General features: G+C 35.1%; 2 protein-coding genes across 2 annotated transcripts; one reads left to right on the top strand and one right to left on the bottom strand.

Annotated features, from left to right (window-relative positions):
* Positions 1–313: 313 nt before the first annotated feature.
* On the bottom strand, positions 314–26,849 carry LOC136812837 (uncharacterized; the record flags this gene model as incomplete). Its single annotated transcript, XM_067069361.1, is given in 10 exon segments — positions 314–361; positions 3,096–3,205; positions 16,184–16,262; positions 17,830–17,922; positions 18,799–18,885; positions 19,475–19,539; positions 22,741–22,848; positions 23,780–23,871; positions 24,782–25,183; positions 25,522–26,849. Coding segments are annotated over 10 exon segments (2,402 nt in total), but the record flags the coding sequence as incomplete, so codon positions are not given.
* On the top strand, positions 7,575–15,632 carry LOC136812832 (TNF receptor-associated factor family protein DDB_G0268444-like). Its single transcript, XM_067069356.1, has 7 exons — positions 7,575–7,814; positions 8,927–8,972; positions 10,262–10,369; positions 11,440–11,601; positions 12,734–12,811; positions 14,035–14,112; positions 14,354–15,632. Exons 1-7 carry the CDS (start codon positions 7,618–7,620, stop codon positions 15,425–15,427), a joined length of 1,743 nt encoding a protein of 580 aa, XP_066925457.1. The 5' UTR covers positions 7,575–7,617; the 3' UTR covers positions 15,428–15,632.
* Positions 26,850–27,567: the final 718 nt, after the last annotated feature.

Here is a 27,567-nt window from a genome sequence, read left to right on the forward strand (position 1 = left end):
CAGTTCAAAGATAGCCGGCTGACCATTGAGCCCGAAAGACTGCCTAAAAGTCCTAGATTACTGGGCTATCCACCTAAAATATCGACCCTATCAAATACACCTTTTCGACCGGAGCCGCCAATTGCCGCGCGGGCATTTTTATCACACTAAAACCGTCCAACTCCTTTTTTCGCACCTATAGCATAATAGAAAAATGTGTCAAAAAAGGACTGGGACGGTTTTAGTGGGATGAAGCGGACAAATAAATGCCCGCGCAGCAACTGGCAGCTACGATCGAAAAGGTGTATTTAGGATAGCTATCCAACACACTTACCATGGAGGTTTGCCCGTTGCCATCTCCATCACCGTGCATCCAACACTCCTGAAAATGATATGTTTAAGAGATAAGTATTTCTTCAGGTTTTTTACAGTGCCCGATGCATATGCAAAGCGATGTCATTCAAGAAGAATGTCGAAATCCTTTACACCTGACATCCCTCTACATGTGTTTAAAAGATATATGTTGAATTAAGTTTTATACTCTACCAAGCGAAGAGAATGTATAATTAAAAAAAACACACGGTAAGGTACTTGAAGTTTAGACCATGTTCACACGTTACTGTTCCGTTTCGCTCCAGTATGATTTTCGTTACGGATCGAGTGTGTTTATATTGGTTTCGGAACGTTTCGGAGCAAGAAAAAGGAGCAGTTACGTTCCGATGAAAAAAAGTGAAGCGAAACCGTTTCGATCTGTTTCGCTAATGTCTTCTTTTTTGACGTTTCGTTTCGGAACGGAACCGTAACGTCTGAACATGCTCTTAAAAAATGTTGTTGTAATCGTCAGATCTTTGGGGAGCGCCACCTCCCCCTCTTAATTCACGCAATTACGCATTTTTTTCGAAATTCACGCATTCACGCATTCTCGAGTTTCAAGCATACCCGATTTTTCAGAAAATCGGAAAATATTCTGGGAACATAGGGAAATTTGCACACAATTGATGTAAAAAAAATTTCACGTATTCACACACAAAATATCACAGATACACGATAACACCTTTCCCGAATTGTTTGGTATTTTTCGAAGGTCTTCAAGCCATATTCAAAACTATATATTTGTATTCCTCCTATAAAGACAAGCGCATGCTGAAAATTTGAGCTCAAAAGCTTTTTCCTATCAATTTTTATGACTGTTTTTGTTCACGGTAAAATCCCTCATAAAAATTAAAACCTACAGCCCGGCCTCGTTTCCATGTAATTCTATTGTTTATAAAGAAATTTCAAATCAAAATAACTCAAGAACCGGAAGTGCTTTTTTCATAATGCTTTTTTTATTTGTTGAGTTTTGCGACATACAATTTTATGAAACTAAATAGAAACATCCGAACACTAAAACTAAAAAATTCGAAAAGCCTAAATAACAATTCGAAAAAGGTGTATTCACGCAATCAAAAAGAAGATTTTCACGCTCACGACGCAAATTTTTCAATTGACGCATTCACGCATATCTATTGTTACTATTTTCACTCATTCACGCAACCGAAAAGACCCATTAAGACATTCACGCAAACCACTGGGGGGTCTGAAAATCAACAAGCAACATGCTGAATGGACCTACCTGTTGATCAAAATCAGAAAAAAATAGGACAAATAGCAAGGGAATAAGAAAGTGTAGTGAGCAGCTTGAATAGATACCGTGAGTATCAGAGCTCAAATTAGTCAAAAAAAGTCAAAAGAAAACAAACATTAGGCACTTTTCTACCCAAATTACCATTACATATTACCATTTTATATCACTATACAAAAAATAAGAAAAAAATACCAAGCCAATCTCGAGAAATGCTTATTTTCCCTAAATATGACAAAAGGGAATTTCCCCAAATAAGAAAATCCGATTTTTACGGCCAAAAATACACAAAGTCCAAAAATCCTTATTTTTAGGTAGTTTTTGGCCCAAATTTGCCCCCCAAATTTTTTTTTCAAAAATCGGGCTCCGTCACTTTTTAGGCATTGCTATTTTGTATCATTGTGCAAAAAAATTAAAAAAAACTAATGAGCCAATCCCGAGAAAAGCTGCTAACAGGAAAATGGTAAAAGGGAATTTCCCCAAAAAAAATTTTCCGAGAAAAATTACTTCTGCCACATTTTAGGGTACCTTTCACTCTATCTTTCTGCCAAAAATCAGGAAAAACTAATGAAGCAATTTTGCACCAAGTCCAAAAAACCTTATTTTTAGGTAGTTTTTGGCCCAAATTTGCGAAAATCCGTATTTGACGACGAAAAAAAAATTTTCCGAGAAAAATAACTTCAGCCACATTTTAGGGCACCTTGCACTCTATCTTTCTGCCATAAATCAGGAAAAACTAATGAAGCAATTTTGCACAAAGTCCAAAAAACCTTATTTTTAGGTAGTTTTTGGCCCAAATTTGCCCCCCAAAATTTTTTTTCAAAAATCGGGCTCCGTTACTTTTCAGGCATTGCTATTTTGTATCATTGTGCAAAAAATAAAAATAAACTAATGAGCCAATCCCGAGAAAAGCTTGTAACAGACGAACGGACAACGGTCAAATTAAAGGACCTCCCGGTAGGTCCAAAAAGAGTGGCATTCAAGCCGACTCTTAGATCTATTTACAATTCTGAAACACAAAACCCTTATCTGATATTCTGATATGTAATAGTTATCGGACAGTTGGGAGTACTATATGAGAAATATTTTACGAGTTCTGACATTTTTCCGTACAATATATACGATACCATAAAATATACGGAAAATCCAGAACGAGTAAAATATTTCCATATTGTACGAGCCAATGTCTGATAACTGGTTTATCGGTGACCCAAAAAATGCACTTTTTGTGTCGGAAATAAGCACTGTATACAACAGGGCACTTTTGTTTATAGCAAAGTGATATTAGATTGCTTCTACCGCTACAATGCAACAACATCTTTTCGTCAATTATTTTGTACAAATACAAGATATATTGTACTCTTTGTAACCAATCAGATTGCCGATATTCTTTGGATCGCCGATAAACACTTTTATTTAAAAACAAAACCTTTAAATGACCTGAACTAAGATTCCTGACTTTGATGAAATTGCAAGAAAGAGGACTTCTTACCAGATATCAGACTTGTGATTACATCCCGTTCCGCGAACTGTTTCAGGAGACATCCAGTACGGTGTCCCTTTGACTGACTTCAACAATACTGTTGATCCGACACTGATACTCTGTAATGGGAAAGAAAAAAATGAAATACTTTAAAATCTACGTCAAAATGTAAGTTGCTCGGATATAGTTCACTACATGACCCCCGGGTTGAAGTGGATTTTAATTGTGATACTGTAGATCTTTTGAATTTGTCAATAACCAAAATTTTTAATATACGTCAAAATATGTTGACAATTTTGGTTATTTCCACGTTTTTAGTAATTTTAAGGAAGTAAGTCTGCGACCGGAGTCGGAGGCGACCCGAAGGCTCCTCTTTCGATAGCTATCTACCCAAAGGTAAAGGGAGGGCGCCACACTTTCCCTGGATTACTCATCTTACCCGTGATCTTTCTGAGCATCAAGCAAAGAGGCATCAAGTACCATTTTGGGAATCTAAGATATGACCCGGCTGGGGGTTGAATCGACAACCTTGCGAACTGTAGCCGGATGCTCTACCATCGCACTACGGTCGCTAGAAATTTTAAGTTGGGGTGAGAAAGTCACGTTTGGGCTTTTTGTAAAATGTAATCGAATATTTCAATTTTGGAGGGGTTCATTGACTTCCAGGTTATATTCTGAGCCTTATTGTACAATTCTTGAACTTCTGGATCTTAAGTCTAATGTTAAAACTCAGAGTGAGAACTCTACGCTTTCAACCAAAGTTAGGGCGCTTCCAAATCGTTTGTGGCTATAACATTTCGTGGGAATTTCCCCTTTTTTTACTAAATATCTACCTTGATTGTAGTAGGAGTTTTTTTTCCGCTGTATTTTTCAAGAGCAAAAACCCTCTTACTGGCAAGACGGAAAATATAAATATACTTTTTTCGTTTTTATCAGTTTTAGTTATTTATATATCAATACTTTTCTACAATGAGAGATATTGCATATCTTCACTGTATAAATAAATAAAATTCTACAATCGCCTAAATCCTAAGCTTGGTCGGAATGGAACAGTCCCTCCAGCCACACAAGGCCTGCTCGTGTTCGCGAGAGACTATTCCATACCAGACCTTCCTCTTTCAAATTCATATTTTTGTTTCCAATCACTTGATCCAATAGAAATGTATTTATATTTAAACTGAACGGATTTCCATCTACATACGCAAAAGCTGATACGCTAACCCAGATGTCACACAACATTGTTTCAACGTTCATATAACGTTATATGGACGTTGTGAATGTTAGACGAACGTTGAAACAACATCGTGTGTCAGCTGGAAATATTGGGGAAAAGTAACAAATATAAATATTTCAAAAAAAGAAGTTTGAACGATCTTCAAAGACTCAGGGAGCAGAGTTAAAACTATTCCAAACTAATGCATTTCCCAATTGATACTGGTGTTAATCAAGCCCTTTTGGCTAGCCCTTGTGGTTAGACTGCAGTAAACAGCTTTGGATGGGTTCGGAAAGCACCCATAACCTCTTGGGAACTTGCTTTTGATCGATATTGAAGTATTTTGCAAATATTGCAGAAGTCTACAAACCTTTTTGTCCATGATTGTACGCTAAATACAGTTTTGGGGGAAAGTAACAAATATAAATATTTCAAAACGATTTTCAAAGACTCAGGGAGCAGTGTTAAAACTATTCCAAACTAATGCATTTCACAATAGTGAAAATGGCACAGACTGTCATAAACCCGTGCCACTGCTACCCCTGGCGATTCATCACTGCGAAACAGTGCAGTTTGCTATAAAATAAACCGTAGAACTACTCCCCTCCCTTTTTACCATAAAAAATTTAGCCCAAAACCCTGGGGGATAGGCATTTTTAAAGGTTGGGGGAATGTCAAGAAGGGGGGGTCATTTAAGAAGGGGGGATCAGACCCCTTTCCGCACTATGCCAATAGACTAGCGGTAAAAAGACCTAGTAAATGACCTACCGGGTGCACCAAAAAAAAGTATACAACTTTGTCGAGATATAGTGAGCTTCAGGATTTAATCTTTTTGTTCATTCTTTTTTTATCGTATAGAGGATGCTCTAACTTGAATTTTGAGCTATTATACATTAAATTTGAAAACGTAGTTCGAAAATTATTTTTAAAAAACTGACTTTTTTTTTAATGTCGAAATTTCAAAAAACCATCAAAAACAGCGAGCAAACTTTTCTCTTGACACTTACCTTGTTTACACATAAAAATACCAAAAAATACAACTTCATCAAAACTCGTCACGGAATTTAAGAATATGGTAAAACAACCTATTCCCATGTAAGATAATATTTTTGGAAAAGCTGAAAATTTTTTTTGGAAATCTCAAAGGTTTTGATGTTATGCTATGTGAGAAAATTTTTGAAAAAATAGATCACCATTCCTCGACCAGTTGTTCAAAGAACTTAGGTCTGCATTGAGTTTGATGGTGTTGGAAATGTTCATGACGTGCAAATAAGATGGGCAAACTGTTGGCAAAATATAAGATAAGAGAAAAAAGAATAAAAGAAACAATGAACTTGTTTTTTTATCATTTTGTCTTATTTATAGCGTGATTGCTGTTTTTAATGATTTTTTGAAATTTCAACATTGAAAAAAAGTTATTTTTTTGGAAATAACTTTCGAACTACTTTTTCAAATTTAATGTATAATAGCTCAAAATTCAAGTTAGAGCATCCTCTATACGATAAAAAAAGAATGAACAAAAAAATTAAATCCTGAAGCTCACTATATCTCGACAAAGTTGTATACTTTTTTTTGGTGCACCCGGTAGTTCTGCACTCTTGTATCCCGAATAGACGTCCCCCCCGTTTATTGTTTAGAGAAAAAGAATCCATCCCCCCGCTCTTATCAAGAACCCCCCCCCCCCCCCCGCTAATTGAATTCGAATAATTCAACATTTTATTACGGTATACATAACCCTTGAATTTGTTAAAATTTTCCGTTTTGGTTCTTATTTTACGTGTTCATATGTTAAAGTTTCTTTTTTGTTGTTGTTGAAATTGATTTAAGTTAAAAAAATCTGTCTTCAAATTACCCCCTCTTATTCCATCCCCCCGCTTATTAGAATTTAGAAAATTTTCCTACCCCCCCCCCGCGTCTATTGAGGTTGTTTTGATGTTTCTGTGCTAGCTCGGAATACAGGTATAAAGTGAAAAAAACGACATTGATGATTTTTTACAGGACACAACAACCACTGGGCTATAGAGGTTGTCCGGTAAAAAAGAAAATATTTCAAATAGATAAAAATCCCTAAATTCATTCATCTGTGGGACAATTTATTGATTCAATTTAAACCAATTAGGGCTTCAATTAGGGCTATATTTTTTGATATAGAAAGGATGCCTCTTAAGTTGTCCAAAAGTTTAAGAACGTGTTAAGAACATTTATAGACTTTGTAGACTCCATGCCATTTCATGAAAAATCGTACGTCTATGACTCAAAAACACTCAAAATTAAGAACATCTGAAGGCTTCAGAATATATTCTTATTAAAAATAGATAGGGAAGAAAAATGTAAGGTCAAATTCAGAAAAGATAAAAGGGTTGCCAAAAAGGAAGAAAAAATGTATTACGAAAGTTTTTTCAATAAGAACCAGTAAATTTAAGTTAAGGCTTGGCTGTTCTAAGTTTTCAGGCTTAAATGTTTTTACGATGTTCTTAATACGCTTAATCTTTTATTTAAAAACTTAAAATGGGTTTAATATTTATTAAAATCAGTACTTTCAAAGTGATCTCTGAAATCTGAGACTCAGGATTGTTCTTAATTTGTTCTTAGGTTTTGGCCAATCTTCAGCCTCTTATTTTTATAAAACTGTTCTTATAAAAAAGCGTGTCTTTCTGTAATCAGAAACTCTTTTAAATTGATGTTTATGTTGCCTCGAATTACTTGTTTGTTTTAAATCGTCAACACTTAAAAATCTTTGAAAAATTGATACAAAAACCTATCTATATGATGTTTTTTGTAATGCATGCATTAGTTTCATTTTAGCAGAGCTAGAAATTGGCTAGCGCTTACTCTTTTGTTCTTAATTGTAGTGGTGGGTGGAATGAGTAGGGTGGTTGGTACTCCGGAAGAAAATTCATAAAATTGGGGGTCCATTTTAAGTGATTTTGGAGTGATTTTTCCAAAAAACCCCTAGGGAAATGAAGGTTTTGACAGTTTTTCAGCAACATTTCATAAAATGTCGGGGCGGGGGGTCATTATAAAATGCTATTGGGGATGATTTTCCCGAAAATTTGCAAAGCAACCCCCCCCTTACAATTAAGCACAAAAGAGTATATTTTAAAAATCAACATCACATCAACTTCAGAAAACGTTCACGAATGTGTTAATTTTAATATTTCGACAAAAGAAACTTTCGCTAATTAGTTAAGCGCGGAACAAATTTTCGCGAATGTGCTTTGAATTCGCATAAATTGTAAATTCCCATCCTGTTATATGTTTCATTTTCTAGTTTAAGGTTACGAATAAAAGTAGATAACATAAAAAGCACGCATAAAAATGGCACAGAGGCAAGAAGAGCAACCAACCACAAAGCGAGGCTATGCATTTGATTTAGTAAAGAAAGATAATTCAACTGATCTAGAATGCACCATTTGTCAATTATTGTTACGTGATGCACACTCTACACCGTGTCATCACGCGTTTTGCCGTCTTTGTCTGACGCAATGGGAATCTGAGCTGGAGAAAAATAGCAGGTAAGTTCCCACTGATCTATATCAAAACTCTGGACTGGTTATATCCGCCATTTCTAATCGGAGTTTCTGTCAAATAGACCTTATCGGAGTTTTTGATTTTTCTAAAAAAGCGATGCACTGTGGAATTGTTTCGAGTGTATTACAATAGAATTCCCTCGAGGAATTCCTAAGAGATTTCTTTTGTAATACACTCGAAACAATTCTACAATGCATCGCTTTTTTGGAAAAGTCAAAAACTCCGATAAGGTCTATTCTTTTTCCGTCAGATTCGGGCAACATCAATATGGAGTGCTGCCACCATTAGAGTACACGTTTTTTTTAAGAAAAATAGTTTTACCAAGCAGCCTCAATGTTTCTTAAGAAATCGGCCTTTTGACCCTTAAATGTTTCTTACATGTTTCTAAACTTTTTGACATAACCAGTCTATTTTTCATGCAAAGAAAAAAAATTATTTTGATTTGGAAGGTTCTTAAAAAAAACCGAATTAACAAATGTTATTTTCTCATTCTCAGCCTCAGCATGTGTCATATATGTATCTTAGGTTTTATCTGAAAAAGCTAATTAAAATTCAGAAAACGCGTGTCAAACTAAAAATCAAAAACATTCAAACAGAGCGAGAAATCATTTTCACCAACTTAACTTAGGCATTCTGAGCCTCGTGTTTCTTAAAAGTGTGTTTCTTAAAAAAAACAAAAAACGTGTACCCTTTCAAAGGCTCCGATAAAAGACTTTGGTTACCTGGGAGAGAGTACCTCACAGAGAGTGAGTCCTAAAAAGCTGTCCCAGACGTTTGCCATAAGGGATGGAGGGTATTTTAGATGTTGTAAAGATTTTCTAAAGAACATCTCACGAGCCTCTATAGAACAATAGAACAAGAAAAAATACTGGCGAAAACAAATACCTATGGATTTGGTTAATCACCAAAATAGGATATTTATTTCGAGACAATTGACAAAAATGTCTTCATTATACAAATGTCGAGAAAAAGTTCTGAAATCAATAAAGGAAAGAACTAATTTCATTAAGAACATCCTAATACCTCACCCGTCAGCAATTATTTACTCCATAAATAAAGCTGTATCAATTGTATCATTTCATTTTATAATTTACAGACCGATAACATGCCCAAACTGCAATTCTGTATATGACCCGGAAAAGGTGAGGATTTATAGTTAGAGAATGAGACAAGTGATAAAAAACTCGTGTCTAACCTGTTAGAAGTAATTGGCTTTTCCAGAAAAAGATTTTATCCCCAATGTTGAGGATATTAATTTTTCGAAGTATTGAACCCCCTGAATATCCTACTTTATTAGTAAAGACCCCTGGATATCCGCTCTTAAAAATATGCTCAACCCCCTAGATATCCTCTCTTATAAAGATGCTTACCCCTGGATATCGTATTTTTTACTTGAAAAAAAAATACATTACCCCCTCGATATCCGCTCCCTTGTAGATATTTAACCCCCTGGATATCCACTTTTGAACAAAAATCGTTAAACCCCTGGATATCCGATATCCCCCGGGGGGGCAGCTGGGTAAAAGGACCGACAGGTATGTGCGGGCCCTAAGGGTACCTTTTCCAATATGTTTAAAATGCACTGTAAGGGTCGGAAAAACTAGAGATGCACTGTAAGGGTAGAAATTTCAGAAAATTCTTGAAAAATCTAGATATTTTGACCAAAAATGCTAAAATTTTGACCATTTTTTGCACGAAAGGGATCGAAAATTTGGGGGAAAATGCACTCTAAGGGTATGATTTTCACTGATTTTTGCTGCATTGTAGGGGTGCAATTTTAAAAGCCAATTTTTGGCCCGCACATACCGTCAGTCCGCAAACCCAGTGCCCCCCCGGGCGATATCCTCAACAGGGAGTGCACGGCTTATCCTTTGGATTATAGACAACCTCCTCGTTAAAAATTGCGTTCTGATTAAGATGTTTAATAAGGAGATTCTGGCAAATTTTTCTAAAGCTTTTACCTAGAATTTCACGAAATAACCTCATTGGCTACCTTGCGTATCACAGCCTAACCATGATATCACAGCGTAACCATGCTGTGAAAAAAAACAGCCATTCCATTTAACGCGCACTCAGCGAGACAACAAAAATAACCATGACACTTATCCAGGATCTTGGTTGAAGCCGTACCAATCAAATCATGAATAAGAAACGCAGATAAGATTCAGATAAGATTCACACTTTTTAATTTTAAGGCTTGGGGACGCGAGAAGTTTTTTTTCGCGTTGGTGCAATGCAACATGCTTCATCTTAAAAAAATTAAGCTTTATCGTAAAAAGGACCGATGCAAAATAGGGCAGACGTAAAGAGAGCCGACGTGAAAAGGGCCGATTAGGTATTTGATTCAAAGATTATTTCGAGGTTTAAATTACATTCTAACAGTCCTTCGTTCATTACGGAAAGCTTAACACCACTACTTCTAATTTTTCAGGTTTATTACATCGGAATGGTGGATAGGATGGTGAGAGCAAGCGTCGACGTAAAATGTAAACAACATGAAAGAGGATGTAAATGGGAAGGAAAAATCATCGACTATAAGGTACCACAGTCCTTATAAAAAGCAGTGGTCTCGAACCTTACTTATTGTTTGAATTTTTTCTTAGCTTTTCCTATGTTATTACCAAAAGATAAAAATCGATTTGCTCAGTTTTTGATCACATTACCAAGTACTAACAAATGTAAACAACATGAAATAGGATGTAAATGGGAAGGGAAAATCATCGACTATGAGGTACAGTTTTTACGTACCATATTACTACTCTCCGACCGTTTATTGAAAACTATGGTGTTCAAAAGGGGCGTTTATCCACCCCATTTTTCTTTTAATAACATTTGTGCTTCTCTCACTTTTAGGGGGAGGGGTGGGTCAAATAAAAAAGGGGAGATAACAACTTTTTGGTCTAAATATTTGTATTTTCTTTTACTGATTGAGACTGAAGATCACAATTATTTTTCAACTTTCAGAAATGGCAAAAAATCTGAGGTTTTTTAATTAGCATGATGCTTTTAGTATTAAATGGTTCCAGCCGTGAATCGCAGTAAATGGTGCGGGTTCACAACATTCTAAAAATAGGGGGATGGGTATATAGGGGGGGATTGAATAAAAATGGGGGGTGGGTTCAGACTGCACACTATGGTTACTTTAATACTACGTAAAATTCCAATAAAAAGACCCAAAACTCTAGATTTGAATAATATAATATAAGGGAAGTTTATACAGGCTAACTTGACTTACACGCTTTTTTTTCATAAGAATGGTGTAAATCCATTTTATCATGGATATTCTTAACTTTTTTGGGAAAATTATCCTAAAATATTCTTACAGCATTCTTAGGTTAGGATCCTAATTCAGACTAGATTTAACATTTAGTACATACGTTTCAAGCATAAAATGGCATTTTTGTGAAAGGAGTGAGCCTTACTTACAATTTATGAAAAATGCTCTAAAAAAAATGAAAAATGACATTCTTATAAACTTGAGTAGCAAAATTCCATGAAGGTTATATTCTTAGCGTATTCTTAATTTTTTGGTCATTTTCATCAAGGACATTCTTATAAAGTGTATTCTTATAAAAAAGGGCCGATAAGGTATTAATATCATTGTTTCAGGCCCATGAAGAAACATGTCAATATGTCATGGTGAAATGTAAAAATGATGGCTGCCATGAAGAAAGAATAAGAAAAAACATGAAAAGACATCAACAAAAATGCCAGTACATAATTAAGAACTGTGTCCATTGTGGAACTCAAAAGATGTTTATCGAGTTAAAGGTTTGATATGATGTAGACCATTTTTAAAATCTTATAATCTACGATTGAACCACACTCTTACAAGAAACCAGTGACCAACTTCGTCCCCGTGTATCCCGGGCTTTATTTACGTTACTGATTGACGCCAGAGAATACCCTGGTGTTGGCTGATGCGAGTTCCCCCTCTCAGAGGGGGAACTTCTCGAAACAATTCATGATATGCACCACTGCAATGACTTCACGAAATTATACAACTTTTCTGTTTTTGTTCCACCCAATACGTCACTTTTTCTATTGTTTAAGTGACGTATTGGGTGGAAAATTTAAAAAGTTTTCAGAAGACTCTCCAGTGGTGCACATCATAAATACGCCATAAAAAAATCTGACGTTACAAAACTACACTGCAATGCAATGGTTTCAAATCCGGGAACGAATGAAATCTAACGTTTTGTTTTTGAATTACGTAATCTTACGCGTTCGAAAACCAGCCAATGCCAGGGTATTATCTAGCGCTATCAGTAAGCATAAAAAAGCTGATAATACACAGGGAACCTCGAGGTTGAGCAGTGACCAGTATACTATTTTATCAGATCACCTTTTCCCTGATCTGTACAAGAGTGTATCTCACGTTTATCGCTTCGTATTACACTCTGTGCGCATTGTCTGTTTCATAGGAAAATTTCCCGTACGGAAACCTCTGCGACGAAGTATGATTTATATAAATAGTAAAACTTCTCTCGTCGTCTCCCTCTCTCATTAACACTCCATCGCAGCGGTCGGTTTAAAAAAATCTCAAATGAAAAAAGGCAATGACTGCCGTAGATACTGGGTTTGTGAAGAGACATCCCATTCCCAAGCATTGAACTCTTCTAAAGGATGGATTAAAACAAAGGTAGCGATCTGACGAGATTGTTCAGCCAATACACCTTTTCGATCGTAGTCGCGCGGTCAGACGCGTGCCACTTAACTATTTAATCATCCACCTAAACTTGATCCAATCCTTTTTTGACACATTTTTCTATTGTCTATAGGTGCGGAAAAAGGACTGGGACGGTATTAGTGGGATAAAGCGGACAAAAAAATACCCGCGCGGTAATTAGGGGCTATGGTCGAAAAGGCGTATTTATTCAAAATATTTTTCTCTTCTGTATAGGAGCATTATACAAATTGTCCAATGATGGAAATTACTTGTACAAATGACGAATGTGATGTTCAAGTACTTCGACACGAAGTAAGACATGTTATGTGATTAATTACCGAGTTTATGTATTTGCACTTTTGAGGACGGTAGAGTGACTGAAGCGATTTGGAAAAACCCGCAATTCCGCCCCGCAAAATCGAGGACGGTAAAAGTGCTGATTTACCGTCGTCCTCAGCTGGTCAGGATCTACTCAAATCAGAACCTTACCGTCTCCGTCGCTGAAAAACACACATACATAAACTCGCTATTCAGTCAAACAGGACTGCAGTATTGATTTCAAAGCCCCGAAGGGGCTAGATCCGAAAATCCTGGATGTGAAATGAAGCCACTTATTTCCCATCCTAAACACGTGACCCGTTTAGTTTTCACACGAAATGTTTAAATGCGGAGTAAATCTAAGGCTTCTCTTCTTCTTGCTTAAAATGTTGAGGTCAAAATTTCCTCTCTGGCACCTTAAGGGCTTCAAACTCAATGCTCAATAGCGTCTCTCATCATAGATAACATTTAAATTTAGAATAGTTTAAACGAACCAATCCTGTTGTCTTCCCTTAACCCTTTAATGGCCGATGACGAGATATATCGTCATCGCGTTCCATGCCAAAAATACTGATGCCGATGTAACTCGTCATTGCGTTCCTTGCCAAAAATACTGATGCCGATGTAACTCGTCATTGCGTTCCTTGCCAAAAATACTGATGCCGAGGTATATCGTCATCGCGTTCCGTATCAAAAATACTGATGAAGAGACATCTCGCATGTGCATTATGTTCCAAGTAGTCTCTCATCATAGAGAACATTTTAATTTAGAATAGTTTGAAGGAACCAATCCTGTTGTCTTCTCTTAACAAACATAGGCTGAAGAATGAATTGATAAAAAATATTTTTCTTTTTCTCAGAGCTCGTCTTTTAGACATGATTATCTGCAATTTCGGTCAAAATATATTGAGAATTTTGGTTAATTCCTCGTTTTTAGCAATTTAAAGTTCGGGCGAGAAAGTCGCTTTTGGTCTAATTGATAAATTTATTCAAATATTTCAATTCGGGAGGGGTTTATAGACTTCCAGGCTATATTCTGAGCCCTCTTGGACCATTCTTGGACTTTTGGATCCTCAGATACCTACCCTTCCAACCTAATTTAGAGCACTTCTAAATCGGGTTGTAAAATATCGTCGGAATTTCATTTTTTTCTCAAATATCATGGCCATGTGATTGTGATATGATTTAAAATATTATTTAAATCGGATATCTTTTAGATGCACATTCATCTTCGCCACCATTGTATTTTCCAAGAAATTCTTTGTGATTTCTCTGCAGTTGGTTGTCAACAAAAGGTAAAACCAAATTTCCATCAAACTATTTTTATGGCAGTTTAAAATTCAGCAACATTATTTCAAGAAAGTGAGATCAATCAATCTCGTTTGTTATTGAAATTATGAAGACATTCCTGTTAATTTTGATAAAAGAGAAAATACTTCGAACTTAATTTCACCAAACGAAGGGCTTCTTTTTACACTTAAAGCTGATAGGGCTTGTTTACGTTTTAAGTTAGAACTTGTTTTACCTACATTACAGGTGCCAAGGGGTCAAATGAAAGAGCACCTCAAAGAGAGTATACTCCAACACCAATTGTTAATGCTTGAAGACCACAAAAATGTCAAAGAAGAATTAGCTTCAAATGAGATTCAATCTAAGGAGCTAGAAACCATTTTGAAAGAAGAAAGAGATCGAAATAACACGATCAATCAGGAATTGCGTGAAGCTAATCGTAAAATTCAAAAATTAGAGGAGAAATTGAGCAAAATCGATGAAATAAAAATTGACCAAACTTTGAAAGGAGAAATAACGGAAAGAATCGTTGAAAGAGCTCATACATTCTGTAAAGTAATGTATAAGTATTCTTTTTCTTTGATTGATGTTTTGGCCTATTGGTTGAAACATGGATTCCAGAAAAAAGAAAACTCGCTTTCCTTTAAGCTTGCGGAGTTGGAGTTTGCACGCTTGATGAGCGAGCAAGAAAAGCTGATGCGCAAGAATGCCTTTGAGCCTGCTGAGAAAAAATATAAATTCATATCACATTATCACGAAATCTTCCATCGAGAAAGTCGGGTTAGTGATAGTGTAGCATTTAGAGAACACCATCACGACTTAGAAGCAATGTCAAAATATTTTATACGGTTCAAAGAAAACACATTGTATAAAGAAGGCAATGTATTTTACATGAAGTTCAGAGCGAATGAGCCCATCATGTATTTTGATGTCCATTGCGTTGATTTGGCAAAATTCGAAGACCAGAAAATAGAATCGAAAGATTATTATGACCAAAGCTGTGTCTTTGCCAGTGATAATGTTATTAACGTAGATGGAAGCATCTTTATGTACCATGAAAACATAAATCCAAAACATATGAGAATGACAGTTATCCATAAAGACCTCGTGCGGAATAGTCCACCTTTTATCAGTGTGGTTTCAAACTTCGAAGAAACTTGTACTGGAGTTCACAGTCATAAGTTGATGTATTTAGGCAGTGGTGATATCATAATTGCTTTATATCCCAAAGAAGAAAAGCCTGAAGACGACAAACCAAAAGCAAAATCTGCGCGGCAAGGTAGAATGAAAACAAACCCTCATAAAGGAGAGCTAATTTAACATGAGGTAGTTTTTAAGTAATTCACTTCTTTATGCATTGGTCTGATTACTCTAATGGAAGATTTATAATGTTTGAAAGCCCACATCAACGTGACATAACCTTGCTCTCATATAGTCTTCGAGCATTGCGCAGAACTCTATTTTATTATAACCATCAGTCTGTTTACTCCTAGAAGATTGTAAGTATTTAAGTATTTAACCTTTCCAGCGCGCAACTTTTTTGAAAAATGTGAAAATTTCTAACTTTTTTTTTTTAAATCAAAAATTTCAAATAGGCATAAACGCTTGTAGCTGGAGAGTTAGACAATGGTTTTGGTACCATCGAAAAGGTATTTTTGAACTCCTTCAGGAGTTAAAGCCCTAAGGCTATAAGACTCGGTACATTGACATACAGTAAACTCACTCTAGTTTCGCTCTGTTTGATACCTCTCTATTACTCGATTCTTTCTACAATTCGAACTAAAATATTGATCCCTTTAGCGGGAAAGTATTTTAAATTACTCTCCGCAATTCGAATCTTTCTCTAAATCGAAGAAAATATTTGGTCCCACAAAGATCGAATTAGAGAGAGCCAACTGTATTCAAATGCCTGCCGGGGTTGAAGGTCAAATGTCACTTATGTCAAGATTGCTCTAATGTTTTATTTAGATATTCCTGTGATTGGTTTTACATTTGTATATTAATTTTTATATTTCGTTTTTGTAATATTTTTATTTTTAAAGAATTGTTAAAACAAAACAAAAACAATAAACCTACCAATTCTTTTGCACACCCAAAATCGATGAGTTTGATATTTCCCTTCACTGTGATCAAAATATTTGCTCCCTTGATATCTCTGTAATGTAGGAAAAGAAACATGGTTTCCACACTGATATGAATTATTCAAGAAGACAGAAATTTTCGTAGAATTTGATAATTTTCGCGAAAATTACTCTTAATTCAAACCCGAATTTCGACCTAACAAAACATTAGGAGAACTAAAGAAGGTACAGACAACTTTCTCTAATTCGAACCTCTATTATTCGAATCTTTCCGTAATTCGAACTAAAATATTGATCCCCTCAGCTGGAAAGTGGTTTAAATCAGTCTCTGTAATTCGAATCATTCTCTAAATCGAAGAAAATTTTTGGTACTACAAAGATCAAATTAGACTTTATGTGACAAGACGAGGAGAGTTGTAATTTCGATGGATCATAGTCATTATAAAAACACTGGTCTAGAAGGCTTTTGTCACTTTTTATTGTTAAAAGATAGAGCTTACGTACTAAAATCGATTTATTTTGCAAATTTTTTGATCATGTGATTGGAAAATAGACCAATCCCAAGAGGAGATTTTGGTAACGTGATCAAAAAGTATGCAAATCGCAACTAACAAAAAGTAAAAACAATACATTGCCAGACGGGGTTTTTTTATAATGACTATGGATGGATTAGAAATCAGTGCCGTAGGAAGCATTTTGATATTAGGGGACATAAGTTCAACGACACCGTGAGGGGCAACCATGGTTTGGCCCGAGAGGGGGGATTTTGAAATCTAGAGCTCTAAATTGGCTAAAAACACACTCAAAAAACTAAAATATTTCGAATAAAGGCAAAATTTAAAGATAGAATACTCCATTTTATGAAAAAAAAACACGCTTAAAAAAATTATTGGGGGGCTAAGCACCCCCTAGTCCCCTGGTTACTACGGCACTGGAAATAAAAATTCTATCAATTACCCTGTAAACGACTGTATCATTTCAAACGTATCACAAAATACCATTGTGAGTTTATTCTGATTTTTGAAAAAAATAATTTTTTCTGCTCATTGACTATGGTCTCCCTAACGAAATCTTATTTCAAAACTCAGAGTTAAAACGCAGAGTTTAAAGTCAGAGTTAAAACCCAGAATTTAAACTCAGAGTTAAAAGTCATTATCATTTTAAACGTATCACAAAATAACATTGTGAGAAGTTCATTCTAATTTGTAAACTTTTTAAAAAAATTAACTTTTTCTGCTCAATGACTATACACCCCTATCTCACAGCCCCGGTGGAACTTTCTTCCTCAGTGGGGATAAAAATTCCTATTGAAATCCCAATGGGGATAGAAATTATATTGTTCAAAGGCTAAAAAATCAAGTGGGCAATTTTTAAACATATAACTTTGAGTGGGGATGAAATATGAGTCAATTTCCCAGTGGGGCTAAAATTCCAGGGTAGTTTCCTACCGGGACGAAATTTTTGCCAGATTTTCTAGTTGGGCTGGGGTCCCAGCAGTGGGTCTGTAATACACATGGGCGTGACTAAGGTCTCCTAACGACATCTTATTTCAAAACTCAGAGTTAAAATGAGTTAAAACCCAGAGTTTAAACTAAAGTAAGAGTCAAATCAAAAAATCAGAAAATTACAGTATGAACATACCGGTGAATGACACCAAACTTATGGAGATAATGAACTCCAGACATGATTTGTTGTGTGTATCGTTGGTAGATACTTTCGTTCAGTGCACCAAAACTGTAAACAGAAAAAAAAACAATAATGAAAAAGTTCCTTAAGGGAATTAATTTAGGCAATTTTGGGTGCCTACCGCAAAAATTAGCTCCACGAAATCCAATTTTTACTAAAAACCCTCAAAATCCCCTAGGAATATAAAAGAATTTCGACAAAAAGTTCGTGCAACCGAGAAAATTAGTTCCACAAAGTTGAACGAATTGATTTCCGTGAGCTTTAATTTTGCGAAATTTTCAGGATTTAGTATAAACAATAAAATGTTAACAATCATACTATTTTTATTTTTGTGAGTAACATTAGTTTTGTTTTATATCACATTGAGCCCATTTGTTTTCAAATTTCGAATTTTCAATCCCGAAAACTTAGTAGGGGAAATGTAATAAAATTTTTCAAAAGCTTGAACTTTTCTCGGGTAAAGATTAAAACCGGAGAAACATTTGCCTAAAGAAATGGCACCAAATTTCGGTATTCTTTAAAAATGCGTATTATTCCAATGAGTTATTTTTTTGACAGGAAAGGGTATTATTTATTGTCTCTCCTTGTGGTCTAAAAACGATACAGTACTATGATAACTATTTCTTCTATCAAAATTTAAGAAAAAGAATTTATAGCAATATTTTCCTGAAAAGGAAAAGAAACACTTACAGTTCACTCTCTCTTATTCGATTTTCAAGAAACCAAAAAGTTTTTTTCGAATTATAGAAAGATTCAAATTAGAATTACAGAGAATAATATGAACCGTTTTTCAACTGAGGGGACAAATATTTTAATTCAAGTTACAGAAAGATTCGAATAATAGAGGTTCGAATTAGAGAGAGTTGACAGTTCTATTGTACAATTGACTCTTAAAAGAACGAACGAATAAGAAAGCACACTTACTTCGATATAAGACCAGCAAGAGAACCACCAGCTATATATTCCATGAAAATATGAACGATATTATCATCTAACGATGTGCCAATGAACCTTTACATTGAGAAAGAAGTTTTGAAGACTACAGAGCATAATATATAATTAATTTAATACATCTATCCGCAGACACGTACTTTGTCTTTCCCAGGGCTCAGGTAAGCGAGAATAATCTGCTGTTGTCACCAGAGTGCTTAAAACACTAAGTGTTGTTGTTGAGCTTCGCATAATCGCTTGTGGTGAGCGGAGAAGCAGAGCTTGCTCCTCAACAGAGTCTATAGAGTGCTCAATTTGTTTAATATATTTACTGTATGAAATTCTAGTCTATTCCCTTTCTTTGTAAATACCATAAGGAAACCACTCTCAAGTAAATTATCTATGGTTGATTTCTCCACACGGTAACAAAAAAGAGTGAAAACTTAAAGCAAATAGATGTTTAAGTGGAAGTGCCTCCCCATCAAAACTAACTGTAACGCAGGGTTGTTTTGATTTCATTTTGAAATTATTATAAGAAAATTGACAAAGTTTGTAGTAAGTGAAGTAAATCTTTACAAATTTAATAAATTAAGAATTTTCCTAAGGTTTTCACAAACTTGGCATTTTAAACTGTGCTCCATAGTTTGTGAATGAATAAATGGTAACTTACTTTATAACATTAGGATGGCGAAGACTTTTCAAAATGTTAATTTCGTCCTGCAATTTCCTGAAGTTCTAGAGAAAGTAAAGGAAGCAATAGACATTTTCATAAATTACGTCATAAACATCACTTGCCTCGTATTCAAACAATTTAATGGTGATTATATCCCTTGAGACATTAAATGATTTTTCATATATAGAAAGTAGTTTTAATAAAGTCTGCTGGGAGTTAATCACCATGGCAATCATTTCAAAACGAGGCAAGTGATGTTCGTGACATAATATATGAAAAGGTCTATACGATCGGTATTAGTACCCATAGGCGTAGCGAGATACCCTGCAAAAGAGTGCAGACGTTTATGACATATTCATTATCTTTTGATGAAACAATGACAATAATTACATTGTCGTAAAAACCGCTTTCCCCGGGCCTCTCTCATCCATAAATTTTGCAGGCTATCTCGGTACGCCTATGAACCTGCTTCCACACAAGGACGTGTCGGTCGTGGTTGCAAAATAATAGCTAGTTTATGTATTTGTAGCTTTGAGGACGGTAAACTGGCAGAAGCGATTTGGAATAACCCGCAGTTCAGACCCACAAAAGCGAGGATGGTAAAAATGCTGTTCTACCGTCGTCCTCAGTAAGTCAGGATGTAGACAAACTAGAATCTTACCGTCTCCATCGCAGAAAAATATACGTACACAAACTAAAGTAAAGGGATCGAGAGAATTCACCAAGTCAGAATAAATTAGAATAATTCTAATAGTTTTTTTAACTACACCGAATTTTAATTTACATCGTTTTAAAAATCAACATAAAAGGGGTTGCGGAACGAGCGTTCTGTTTTCGCAAAGCGAAGAAATCTATCTCAAAATGTACTACTCCATTATTAATTAATGCAGAATTACAAAAAAAAGAAAAACTAATAGGACCTTACAATTCACGTTGAATTTATTGCCAGTGAGAATGTTTGAGAAATTAGAAATGTATGAAGACAGAGGTGTTCCAAAAGCACCTACCTGGGGGTATTTGAAAAGTCATTTGTACTCGATTTTGTGATACTTTTATAACAGCTTTAAAAAATCTTGCTGATCAAAATTACAAAAATATCTGCTCAATACAACTTTCCACAGGGTAAAATAACAAAAAATAATATCAAAAATAAAAACTAAAACTCTAAAAATCCGCATCATAGCTCATATTGAGAAGATTCTATACAAGGCTTTTGAACTAAAAATAATTTGATGTGTCTTAAAAAAAGCATCATGTAGTCTTTCTTTTGATTGTTTTGCCTTTGTAGTTTTTGAATATTCAAGGTTTAACAGTAAGTGAAAATACAGACCAGATATCAACCAGTCCCATGTTTCGACCAATCGTCCCAATTTAGAGCAGTTGACGGTATCAATAGTTTATACTGTAATTCAGTACATTTTCTAGTTTTCATACATTCATCAAATTCATGCAATCGAAAAAAACAAATCTTGCAATGACTTTTACCCATCTCTTGTATATAAACCTCTTGAAACATTATTAGATTGTAGTAAGGCAGCAATCATTGCATTCAAACATTCACAATTTACCCCTTTCTTGTGTTGCATTATACGTACATTATTATTGCATATCGAAATTGTATATATTGGACTAGGATCGAGAAAAAATACCATTATATGCTACAAATTTCCAACATGTTTCGGCCAGAGCTGTTTTCAAGGTATCAAATTGTATTTTATCGAATCTGGATGATGGGAATCGTGTAATGTGCTTGATCTCAAACCACAACAAAGTCCTTCTAACTTTATGTAGAATGATTAAAAAATCCTGAAAATATTGTGTCTCTTCGCCTCAACGAATATTACTGACCACAATCACCCAATATTCAATGTTCTTTGTAAAAGCATTACTCAAATTGTTAAACAACGGCAACGTGACAAAAAAATCATTGTTTGGCAACAATGCCCGCTGAATGTAAAATTTAACGATGACATTTCCAATAAAATTATAAAGTCTATAAAACGTTAAAATATTTCGAAATCCAAATGTTGTTTTAAATCTGACTTGACTGCTGTTTGGTTTGATTTGATCAAGTCATAAAAATAGTTTTTCGCTGAGATCAATTGATGTAATAGGAACGGTTACTCCAATCAAATTATCACAAAAATGTACCATGAAGTTTGAATGCCACAAGGTAAACAACCATCAGACCATTGTGACCATTTATCGAAAATTTTATTCAGCAGTTGACAGCCACCACATCAGCAAGTGGAGGGTAGGACAGATCTCACCTCCCAGAGGAAGTGGTAAAAAAACCTAGAATGATACTCGAGTAAAATTTCCAATAAGTGTGAACAGCAGCAACGTCATTTTACAAGCAAAGGATGCATCCAGTTGCTTAAAAAATTAGCAGGATTCTGCCTTGACAAAAATCGCCATCTTTGTTTATGTTTCGCAAGTGTGCAAAAGTTAGCAGCAACGACACAAAAACAGACATCTCGCACTTGATTGGATAGTCAAACTCGATATAATTTTAGTACTACTTTTACTTTTTTCAAAAGTATGTTTATTAAAAACAAAAAACTACAAAATCAGAACCAAAGTTTTAATAAATTTAATTTTCAATAAAATTACGAGGTAAATGCTTCTTTTCGCTGGCTAGACAGGTGCCATTCTTCAATACAGAGCAAAGTCCACATTTTTCGTTGGAGGTAGCAGTTTTGGGGACATGTTTTTGAACATATATACAAATTTACGCCCCGCGTACGCAGATCTTGCCAAAGGATGCTACACTCCCTATTCGGGCGCTTCGCGCCCTCAAAACGGTCGTTCCGCAAAAATGTTCTCATCGCTAACCGCACTTACGGTCAACAACCCAATAGTTGAAAAAAAAAACAATCAAAAGCGCAAAAATCCCAAAGATTCGGATAGTACAAAGCTGGCGTATAATCATCAGGGAAAAACCTTTTTGTTGATTATTTCACGCGGCCAGGTTCGTCTCTCGAGATTATTCGGAAATTTTCATTTTCAGCGCTAATGTTTTCATTTGATTGTTGAGGGAACTTTTGGACTGTTAGCCGAAGGTTTGGAATGCAGAACCGTCACTAGTAGGTCTAGGGCAAAGCTCTGGTGAGGGTTCAGAGGGAGAAAGCTCCAGAAAAGTTTTAGATATGTAGATGATATTAGTTATCCTGCTCGTGTCTTGTAAAGAACAAAAATTCAATCTTAGATTTAGTATTTTGGCCGGTTTACGGACAGTGGTTAGAAAAATCCCTGGTAACAACCTTTGCCGCATTTTTTGAATGATTGATGTCCACTTCTTTGACAGCAATCATTTGCCCAGTGTTGGTCAAACCTTGATAAACGATACCAAACGCACCACGATCGATGACCTAAATGTAAGAAAATAATAAGACGACTCTAAAAGCTGGTCTCCACTTTCATGCGGAATGGACGACAGTTTATTTCTTAACCTTTTTTGCCTAAAGAAAAGATTACATCATAAAAATATTTCGCGCGGACAAAAAAAAGTTGAAGGAAGTTCAACTTTTTTCAACCGTTACGTCAATTTTGACCAATGAAATTGCTTCATTTTTCTTTTGACCAATAGCGTCGAAGCTTTGCTCGAAAAAGTGCGATCGCAGCGCGCGTACGTATTCATGATATGCACCATTGCAATGTCTTCCATTCCACCCAATAGCTGATTGGTTGAAAGTGACGTATTGACTGATTTTACGTCACTTACAACCAATCAGCTATTGGGTCCGTGATGTAATGTCAGAAGACATTGCAGTGGTGCATATCATGAATAAGAGTGCTCTTTTCAAAAAAAAAAGATACCATTGCATTGATGTGATATAAAGTAACTATGTAACTTCACATGGAGTGTAATAAAAATAGAACATCACTCCACCACAGAGGCTAATAAAAAAACTGGTGAATAAATGTCTCAGACACAAAATGGTGCTAACCGTACCGTAACAAACCGTAATTCGAGATTTTTTCCAGCAAAGAAGAGTTCGGTACAGCATATCGAATACCTTATAAAACTAATACACAACTACTAAATTTGAGCCAATGTAATTTTCGTAAACCCTATCTTCTGCGATAGTAAATTGACGATTCTTTCTACCCGCGTTAATACTTGAGTAGCTGTATTCATGATATGCACCATTGCAATATCTTCCACGTACCCAACAGCTTTTTGGTTGCAAGTGACGTACTGACTAATTTTACGTCACTTGCAACCAATCATCTATTGGGTCCATGATGTAATCAGTAGTGCATATCATGAATAAGTGTAATAGGGTAAGCCGCTTTTACCTTTCCTTTTTGCCATTCTAGCACATTATCGACATCATCAGATCCATTAGATGAGCTACTATATAAACTCCTTGCTGTCGTCGGGGTTCTTCCTAAATAAAAAAATAAGGCATATATCATCATCGGTATGTTGATTAATAAGCTATTCGTTTTCTTTTATCTAAAAAATTTTAGGTGAAAACATGTATTCATGATATCTTAGCATGTTAAGCCTTCAGAGCCTCTAAAACAATAATTTTCTTAGAAAGTGCAGAGAGAAATACTCACAAAATGCTGAAAACAAAAGTATTAGGGGGGGATGTTAGGACTAATTTTTTAAGCCCATTTGTCAAAAGTTGCCATTGGGTATAAAAAGAAGAAAAATTCATGTAAAAACCCTGTGGAACTTTTTTCAAGGTTGCCACGGGTAGGGTGCCACCGCCGCTCCGCCAGCAAAATCGAAATTTCAAAAATTTTTAAAACATAGCGAAGTGACCCCTCATTTGAAAGGTATTTTCATGCTGATTAAGAAAATCAATATTGTAAGGGTGAAAGACACTCTCACAAGAAGTAACTTAAGAAAAACGATCAAAAAATTGCGTTTTTAGCAAAATCCTCAAAATTTTGCCAACTCTTGGAAATTACTTTTTGTGACAGTGTTATTCAACCTCATTATATTGATTTTCTTAACCAGCATGAAAATACCTTTCAAATGAGGGGTCACTTCACTATGTTTTGAAAATTTTTGAAATTTCGATTTTGCTGGCGGAGCCACAGAGGCACCCTGCCCGTGGCAACCTTGAAAAGGGTACCACAGGGTTTTAACATAATTTTTTCTTCTTTTTATACCCAAAGGCCATTTTTGCAAAATAACATCCCCCCCTAAAAGTATTTTAAGAAGACCATTTTTAGCCTTAAAATTCAAGTTAAGAACATCCTCGAAGGCTTCAAAAATTGCGGATGTTCTTATAAAAAAGATTTAAAGGTAAATTTTCAAGATAAAAAAAAATCCAATTTTCTAACCTAGAACACTTCTCACATATGGTCGATCCGTCAAAGTTCCATCTGAGGATGAACAAACAGTTGATTGGTTGATAGAGATTGATTCTAAGGAATTCAAACCACTGCCAGAACTGTTGGTCATTAAACCAGGTTGAAATGCAATATTGGTAATCTCTTGGAACTGGGAGTCTGAATCGTTATTGATTGTTGATTCAGTGTAGAAGACCGACTCTCCATCAGCTCCATTGGTGGAGTTATATTTTCGTTTGGTAGAATTGGTGGCTTGTGTTAGAAATATTGATTTTTCTTCAGATATGTGAGATAGGTCAGGTCTTAAACGTGCAATGCGGTTTGGAGCTGGGAATGATTCATTAGATTCGTCTATGGACAATGTATGATCCATGCTCTGAGCTAATTCATCCTCTAAAAAAATGTGATTTTTTTTGAAGGTAAACTTTTAAAGGAAATAACATTACGAGCCTTGCAAATAAAGTCAACATTACTAATAATAAATATTACAGTTATATTGAATTTTATTTAATTTCAACACGTAAAACTTTAATTCGATTGAAACGCCCAGTCAGTACACAGTATGAAGGATTGAATCATCTTTGCGAACACTTTTCCAATTTCTTCAACGTTTTAATCAAAAAAGTTGCTCGTAAAGAATTAACTTTGAAGCAATTACTAATTCTGAGGTGTATCAAGTTCTGCAAAACCTTAAGCTTACTTCTGGAATAATAATAAATACTTAGCCTTACCTACAAGGGAATCAGTAAATTTTGCATTTGTTATTTGATTAAAAGTATTGAACAGACCAACATTCTCTTTGGTGTGTCTAAGCTCTGCTAAAGCAGGAAATTGCAGATCTGTTGTGGGTGGTGGTTCAGCTTTCAAAACATTATCGTAAAACACTTCAATACTATCTTCCATGGAAAAATCACTATGTGATATATTGCTAGAAGTACCAGCTTGATTATTAGACTCTTTGTTTTGTTCATTAATAATACTATCGACATCTTTTAAAAGCATTTCAATATTATTATCTGAGATATCTGGTTCTTGATTTACATCGTCAGTAACCTTGTCTGCTGGTTCTGGTGGATCAATGTGTTTCTTCTTTCCTTTGTTTTTATTTTGTTTTGGTTGTTTAAGATTGTTATATGGTTTCTTGCTAGCTGAAACCTTCTTCTTATTTGGGTTTTTAGTTCTTGTAGGTTTATTTACAGTTGACTGTTTGTTACTAGTTTTAGTTTTGACTTTTTGTTTGGTAGCAAATTTATCATTGCATTTGGAAACAGTAGGAATCTTGTGTATAGGTGGTAAGCTTTTTGGTTCTATATTTTGCATGTGAGTCAAATTATTTGTTTTTTGATCTGCAAACATTTCTTCAATCTGACATTGATCAAAACTTGGTAGTTTTGGCAATCTGGCGTATGTACTACTCCAAACAGCATGAGGTGTTTGTTCTTTCTCTTTTTTATCATATTCAATTATAAGTTCTTTTAGTTCCTGGTGAGATTTATTGAAATGTGGAAACTTTGAAGCTGCAGAGATTAGATCAGGAGAACTGTATGATTTCTCTAGTTTCAAATTTTGTCGGTTTCTCAATAATAAGGCTGGTTTCGTTGAAGCGCTCTCTATTTTTGTAGCTGAAAATGGACGAGGTGAATTGAGACCCTTTGTAGCTCCTGTAGACACATTTTTAGAATTACACTTTTGCACGTTTGCATGATCTTTTTCAATGACCAGAGTAGAATCTTTTTGTTGATTTCTCAATTTTTGAAAATCCTCTTTAGTAAATGTTGCACTAAGGTCAGATTCCTTTTCATCTACTGCAGTTAATTTCCCTCTGGTAGAAGATGAGTCTTCAATTGAATTCGGCTGTTTGTTCTTTTCTGGTGAATCTGAAGCCTCGCATCCGTCCTTATCAAACAAGGGGATATAAATTGATGTTCCACCACTATGTTTCTTTTTCTCATATTTTTCCTTCTCCACTTTGGTTTCTTTGTTTATGATTTGCTCCAAATCGATAAAGAAAGCAGCTCCCTTTTCTGTTTTGAGAACGTTCTTTGACATTATTTCTATTTCTTCTGAAAAATTTATAGTTAAAATTTTCATAACAAGTGTAAAATTAAGCATAACTTTGACAAAATTGGAATTGTTAAGAATTGACTACCATAGCATTAACCCCCTAACATTTGGTGTAGTCATGTAGTTTGGAGGGTTACACCCAAAAAATTACGAACGAAACTGAACGAAAACTGGGAGCTAAAATACAGCCAAATATTTTGGGGGATCTGATATGTTTTTTTTCAGTTAAATTCAGTGACTTTTCAATTTGGTTTGGTGATCAAACACACCATCTGGCCTTTCAAATTTTTATATAAATAAAACTTTCTGCCCGCCGCCTAACCGCCTATCGCTTAATGGGATTAACAAATAATGAGTGTGTAACTTGCCGCGCGAGTGACTTCAAACGCTCCAATGTATTGCCACTAATTTGGTCTTCTTCGTTCCAGACATCCAGACGTTACTAATCGATAAAATTGATTATCGATTAAAATTGATAGCTTATCGATAATTAATCGATTGATTAAATATCGATTAAAAACGATATTTGATAGCTAATCAATACTCACAATTTTTTAGCACTCAATTAAATTATCACCATAGAATTTTTAATCAATAATATCAATTACAGTGTTAATAATTGCTAATATCGATCAATATTGATATAATCAATACCTCAACCCTATCAATTTTTAATCAATAATATCGAATGGATATCTAATTGATATAATCGA

Source organism: Clytia hemisphaerica, unplaced genomic scaffold (assembly GCF_902728285.1).
Source record: "Clytia hemisphaerica strain Z4C2 unplaced genomic scaffold, Clytia hemisphaerica genome assembly, whole genome shotgun sequence".
Classification (NCBI taxonomy): Eukaryota; Metazoa; Cnidaria; class Hydrozoa; order Leptothecata; family Clytiidae; genus Clytia; species Clytia hemisphaerica.

Excerpts from the sequence above, each read along its gene's own strand:
- LOC136812832 (XM_067069356.1), top strand. The coding sequence starts at position 7,618 with ATGGCACAGAGGCAAGAAGAGCAACCAACCACAAAGCGAGGCTATGCA. Across the intron at positions 10,370-11,439 it reads GAAAAATCATCGACTATAAG|GCCCATGAAGAAACATGTCA; the intron begins GTACCACAGTCC and ends TCATTGTTTCAG. Across the intron at positions 11,602-12,733 it reads AGATGTTTATCGAGTTAAAG|GAGCATTATACAAATTGTCC; the intron begins GTTTGATATGAT and ends TCTTCTGTATAG.